The sequence below is a fragment of the Triticum aestivum genome, chromosome 2A (assembly GCF_018294505.1).
Source record: "Triticum aestivum cultivar Chinese Spring chromosome 2A, IWGSC CS RefSeq v2.1, whole genome shotgun sequence".
In the NCBI taxonomy this organism is placed as follows: Eukaryota; Viridiplantae; Streptophyta; class Magnoliopsida; order Poales; family Poaceae; genus Triticum; species Triticum aestivum.
In genome coordinates, this window is record NC_057797.1 from 15,979,530 (window position 1) to 15,986,023 (window position 6,494).

The 6,494-nt window shown below is 40.8% G+C and overlaps 1 protein-coding gene across 1 annotated transcript; it reads left to right on the top strand.

Annotated features, from left to right (window-relative positions):
• The first annotated feature begins 1,041 nt into the window (after positions 1 to 1,041).
• Positions 1,042 to 5,561, top strand: LOC100415837 (syn-copalyl diphosphate synthase, chloroplastic). The gene is made up of 14 exons (XM_044596449.1): positions 1,042 to 1,230; positions 1,548 to 1,630; positions 1,758 to 2,067; positions 2,147 to 2,330; positions 2,438 to 2,658; positions 2,825 to 2,945; positions 3,113 to 3,225; positions 3,351 to 3,583; positions 3,689 to 3,804; positions 4,152 to 4,250; positions 4,355 to 4,528; positions 4,614 to 4,698; positions 4,790 to 4,996; positions 5,103 to 5,561. The coding sequence occupies exons 1-14, from the start codon at positions 1,122 to 1,124 to the stop codon at positions 5,319 to 5,321; spliced, it is 2,274 nt and encodes a 757-aa protein (XP_044452384.1). The 5' UTR covers positions 1,042 to 1,121; the 3' UTR covers positions 5,322 to 5,561.
• The last annotated feature ends 933 nt before the right edge of the window (positions 5,562 to 6,494 follow it).

Consider the following 6,494-nt stretch of genomic DNA (forward strand, 5'->3'; position numbering starts at 1 on the left):
TCTGAAATGCCAGATAGTAGTGACAGTTCAAATTTGGCCACAACCATGTCGTCAACATGGGAGGAAGACAAAGAAGATTAAAAAAAGTCTAACTAATGAAGATTTTAATGTACATAGTAGTATATAGAGTGAGTACACTACTCGAAAAGATTATCTAGCCAGTTTTGATGGAAATTAAACTACATTCATCACAGATTTATAGATCAAATAATGTGATCCATAAATCTGTGATCAAATTAAACTACATTCATCACAGTTTCGATGGAGTATTCAATATTAGTTGAAATACCAGTTATTAAATGTCAAACAACATTTGAAGTAGATTGCAAGTAAATATTGGCGATACCATAAATACAACCACGTTAGCCTTGTTGATTTATGTAGATAAAATTAAAAATAATATTTTTTTTGCTCGCTATGTTATTAAATACAATCACGTAGATTTGCTCACCATAAATACAATCACGTTATTAAATACTAGTCCCGCAAACAGGAAGAAACTTCGCTACTGCAAAATTTTGTCGCTAGCTACCAACCATTGACCTCACTTTCCAACGGCTGAATGTTCAGAGATAGACTGCTCCGATGACCTACTTCTATAAAAAAATTATTTTGAAAACTTCGGAGAGTGGCATCGATGTTGACTTAGACTAGTCGCGTGATCTTCTTACACGTTGCTGGACTTTAATGACACGTTTTTGGACCTCGCAAAAAGAAAATGACACGTTTTTGGACTTTAATGGTTCCGCAACTTAACAATCCTCTGTGTTCATATGGTCATCTTCGTAAATATCGTCGTACACTTGTAACATATTCCCGGTCAATGTCATACAGGATCTATACTTCTATAGAGCTTCCGAATTTTTTACTAACTACTCCAACTAAAAAAATATATGTATACTTCCAAGCTAACGTAGCTTCCGTCGTGGTGCAGCTACCGAAGTACTCGTATGAAGGAAATCTCACCCGTCCGACTCACTACTATTCGTCACCTTTTCCTTTATATACTCGATGGTGGCGGCAAGTAGTAGCTCATCACCGAGCCAACATCCCATCAAAAATAAAGCATCCACAAGGGTAACACAAGAGGGAGAAACAAAGAGACACAGAGAAGGCAGAGGATGCTGACATTCACTGCTGCACTCCGGCATGTTCCAGTGCTCGACCAGCCGACGGCCGAGCCATGGCGGCGACTTTCCCTGCACCTGCACTCTCAGCGTCGACCATGTGGTAATCATGTTCTATCAATCTCCTGACCTGAATCCATGCATGGTTGAGAAAGAACTTGAGCACGCTCACGTTCGCATCAAGAACTGTTTTGATGGAAACTTTTGTTACATCTTCATGTAAATAGAGTTCCTTCTATGATTCTTGTCTACTCTCCACATAAGGTATGGAGTGATGTTGATCTAGACCTTTAGGCTGGCCGGAGAAAATTGCATACTGCATGTGCATCTAATACTGATGTGTGCTTGAGTTGACAATTTTAAATCGGTATAAACTTCATATGACTTTGTTATTTTCCATTTTTCATGTATGATATTTAGGATTGGTGCTAATTAGCAAATCGCCATCCTATCCGGAGGTAGATGTGGGTGAATGGAAAGTTGATGAGTACAGACAACGCACGGTGAGCATATCTACATTTGAATTAACTTATTTTGAGCAGAATAGTTGCCTACTGCATGAGCAGAAGCTGACAAACATATACTACTATATTAAACGCTGATCAAAAGAAAATGTCGATGTTCCTAAAGGATGAACCGAGCGAGACGCGACAAATGATCGATGACATAAGAACGGCCCTGGCGTCATTGGGTGATGATGAGACGTCAATGAGTGTTTCAGCCTACGACACAGCGTTGGTCGCCCTTGTCAAGAACCTTGACGGAGGTGATGGACCGCAATTTCCCTCGTGCATCGACTGGATTGTTCAAAATCAACTACCAGATGGTTCGTGGGGTGATCCTGCTTTCTTCATGGTACAAGATCGGATGATCAGCACCCTGGCATGTGTGGTGGCAGTGAAGTCTTGGAACATTGACCGCGACAACTTGTGTGACAGGGGTAAAAAGATTAATGGCTGGATTCTTTGTTTTTTTATCAGCCACTGATTCTAATGTAGATTGGACCTTTTCTGTTGTAGGTGTGTTATTTATCAAAGAAAATATGAGCAGGTTGGTAGAAGAGGAACAGGACTGGATGCCATGCGGCTTTGAGATTAACTTCCCAGCACTCCTAGAAAAGGCCAAGGACCTGGACTTGGACATCCCTTATGATCACCCTGTTTTGGAAGAGATATATGCCAAGAGGAATCTGAAGCTCTCTAAGTATGCATACTTAGCTACATGCGTGCGATAAACCTTGTTTTATACATTGAGTTGAGTAGTCTATGTTTATTAATTAAGTGATAGTCAATCTCACTCTGAAATTGTAGGATACCTCTGGATGTGCTGCACGCCATACCAACGACCCTACTCTTCAGCGTCGAGGGAATGGTAGATTTACCATTGGACTGGGAAAAGCTACTCAGATTGCGGTGTCCGGATGGATCCTTCCATTCCTCACCTGCTGCCACAGCTGCTGCCCTCAGTCACACCGGTGACAAGGAATGCCATGCGTTCCTGGATAGGCTCATCCAAAAGTTCGAGGGGGGAGGTAATTAAAATCACTACTATTACTTCTTGTACAACCAACACGATCGAATGCAAACTTAGGTAGGAAAGGCCTCTTCAATTGGTCAATACTGAAACAGAATTTTACCAAAACAGCATTGGTCAATACTAACATTGCCATTCACATAAATTCCCTTTTTTTTTACTAGTGCCATGTAGCCACTCAATGGACACTTTTGAGCAATTATGGGTGGTCGATCGGCTGATGCGTCTGGGGATATCAAGGCACTTCACAAGTGAAATTCAGCAGTGCTTAGAGTTTATTTACAGGTAACATAAACAACTTCCATCTAACTGGAAATATACGATGTCCTAACAAATCTAAATATTTATTCTGTTTTTAAAATGGAATGCTACTATAGAGTAGTAGTGTTTTCCTTTAAGACTGCTAATAGGGTACTAGTTTAAGACGAGGCGTATATCTACACTTTGAACAGGCGCTGGACTCAAAAGGGACTGGCTCACAACATGCACTGCCCAATCCCGGATATTGATGACACGGCCATGGGTTTCCGTCTCCTCCGCCAGCATGGCTACGACGTCACTCCATGTAACTAATATTTTGTTAGTCAAATTTATGATAGAATCTAGATTCGAAATTTGAGAAGCGCTTTGGCATGCATGGGTACTATGCCATGCTGGATCGAGTTTTACTAATGTGCATCTACAATGCAGCTGTGTTTAAGCACTTTGAGAAGGATGGCAAGTTCGTCTGCTTCCCAATGGAGACCAACCACGCTTCGGTTACCCCAATGCACAACACTTACCGTGCATCTCAGTTCATGTTCCCTGGTGACGACGACGTCCTGGCTAGGGCCGGCCGCTATTGCCGTGCATTCCTTCAAGAGAGACAATCCTCCAACAAGCTGTACGACAAGTGGATCATCACCAAGGACCTGCCGGGCGAGGTATGTGCCAACACATTCAAGTTAATTATGTATGCCTCAATCCCGCTACCACCTAGGTTCCATGGTTGAGAACAGAGTATTGAGCAATTCTACTTGCAAAATCAGGTCGGGTACACGCTAAACTTCCCATGGAAATCAAGTTTGCCGAGAATTGAAACAAGGATGTATCTGGATCAGTACGGTGGCAACAACGATGTTTGGATTGCCAAGGTCCTTTACAGGTAAAAAAATTAGATAACCAAATTATCCTTAGTTAGAATAACTCTTCATTATAGGAACCAAAGGAAATGTTGATCTTTTGGGATAATTTAAGATGCAACAGTATTTTAATCCTAAACTTGATCCATGTGTACAGCAAAGTGACATACATTGAGTGCATAGAAAAAATAACCATGAAAGCAGTTTAAATTCAGGAACTTCTCATGTACAAAATGTGGTATGAGGCTCTATAGGTAATAACCATCCTATGTAGTTTCAACTAACATGTGACACTATAAATGCAGCTTCTAGAGAATTTATGGTAGCCAGATATTTGTCACACCTTTGTTTCTGACAATTATCATTTCAGAATGAATCTTGTGAGCAACGACCTGTACCTTAAAATGGCTAAGGCTGATTTCACAGAATATCAAAGACTCTCCCGAATTGAGTGGAATGGCCTCAGAAAGTAAGTCATAGACATTTTTGCTATGTCTCTATCCCCAAATTCAATCAACTAGCTAACAAATTGACCACTAGATTCTTACATGAGACTTGAGAGTATATGCACAGGTGGTATTTCAGGAACCATCTGCAGAGGTATGGTGCGACTCCAAAGAGCGCGTTGAAGGCTTACTTCTTAGCTTCAGCAAATATCTTCGAACCCGGCCGAGCAGCAGAGCGTCTAGCATGGGCTCGCATGGCGGTGCTTGCTGAGGCGGTTACAACTCACTTCCGACACATTGGGTATGTATGCAGCCTCATAGTTTCCCCTCTCTGGAATCTGGTTTTAGTGATGATCGATGCAAAATGTTTGTGCAATTCATTGCAGGGGTCCATGCTATTCAACAGAGAATCTTGAAGAGCTTATCGACCTTGTTTCGTTTGATGATGTTTCCGGCGGCCTTCGTGAAGCGGTAAAATTCAACAAACCACTACACTTGAGATGATATTGAACTTTTACCAGATATGAAATGGCCGAACCTCTATTTTCTTTGGTAACTACAGTGGAAGCAGTGGCTTATGGCATGGACTGCAAAGGAGAGCCATGGATCCGTTGATGGAGATACAGCACTGTTGTTCGTCCGCACCATCGAGATCTGCTCCGGAAGGATTGTTTCATCCGAGCAGAAACTGAACCTTTGGGATTACTCCCAGCTCGAGCAGCTCACTTCTTCCATCTGCCACAAGCTTGCCACAATAGGTCTTTCTCAGGTGCGTATGTACAAGCATTGCATTCATATATCCATGTAGTACCTCCGTTTGAGTTGTATATGATTTATTAAACTATAACCAAAAAATGTTCAATGGGGAAAAACAGAATGAGGCAAGTATGGAGAACACAGAGGACTTACACCAGCAAGTGGATTTGGAGATGCAAGAACTATCTTGGCGTGTTCATCAGGGTTGCCATGGCATCAATAGAGAGACCAGACAGACATTTCTCAACGTGGTGAAAAGCTTCTATTACTCGGCTCATTGCTCACCTGAAACAGTTGATAGCCACATTGCAAAGGTCATATTTCAGGATGTCATTTAGGAAGAACCCTCTTTCTTTCTTTTTTTGACATGAGGAAGAACCCTCCTTTGTCCATGTTAGAATTATTAAGCACGATTTGTGCTGGGTTCCGGCATGTTACATGTCTGTAAATCTTTTTTCGAACCAGCAAGGACTGCACATGAATATATAGAAAGAAAGGTAACAAGGTTCCAAATGACATGGTACATGTGTAAGTTGTACAGAAGTTTGCTGCTATAAATATACTCCCTCCGTTCCTAATATATGTCTTTTTAGAAATTCCAATAAGTGACTACATACGAAGCAAAATGTCTACGTACATCCATATGTTCTAGTCCATTTGAAATGTCTAAAAACTTATATTTAGGAATGGAGGGAGTACATGTACACGCCCCTGTAACCTACAGTGGGAAAATACAATGCAAATAACATGCATGTTATGTGGGTGTGGCATGTCAAAGACTCGACATGGCACGTTAATCTTGTAAAGTGAAAAAGTGATTTGCCAGAAGTGAATGATTCTCATTGATTGGGCACTATATATACAGGGAGCGGTTACAAATCTGTGAAAGTATTTCTAACCGCAAGCAGCGGTTGCTAATGCGTGAGACGATGCTAACATGAGAGAGGAAGTACAACTGCTTCTAGCAGTTAGAGAGGACATAGTCGGTTCCTAAGTCGGTTCCTTATTAGCACTTGATAATTAGTAAATAACCAAGTGCTCTAATTCTATTCCTAACCCTCCCCCTTGGATCACGCATCTTCTAGAAGAATCCATCATCCAGTGCTTCTTGTATATTTCATCATCTAGTCCTTCTTGTATAATCCTCATCCTGCTTGAGATCATTTCTGCAATTTAAGAACCTCCCCCAAAAACCCTGTGGGAAAAATATGAGGAGTAATAGATACACCATTGAAAACTCCTTTAAAAACCATGTGGGAAAAATATAAGGAGAAAACGATATGGTATAATTTATATTGCCTCATTAAAAACCTTTTATGAGAAAATTGATGCAAAAACTCATAAAGGAAAAGAGTACAATAATTATTATCTGATGATAACAAAAGGGTTATAATTCTAGGAGTTTTTCTCCCCCTGAAGTTTGCTAATCTCGAAAACGTCTCATAACAATCCCATGAATACATTTTTGGAATGTTGAATTTGGTAAAGACTTTGTGAACAAATCTGCTAAA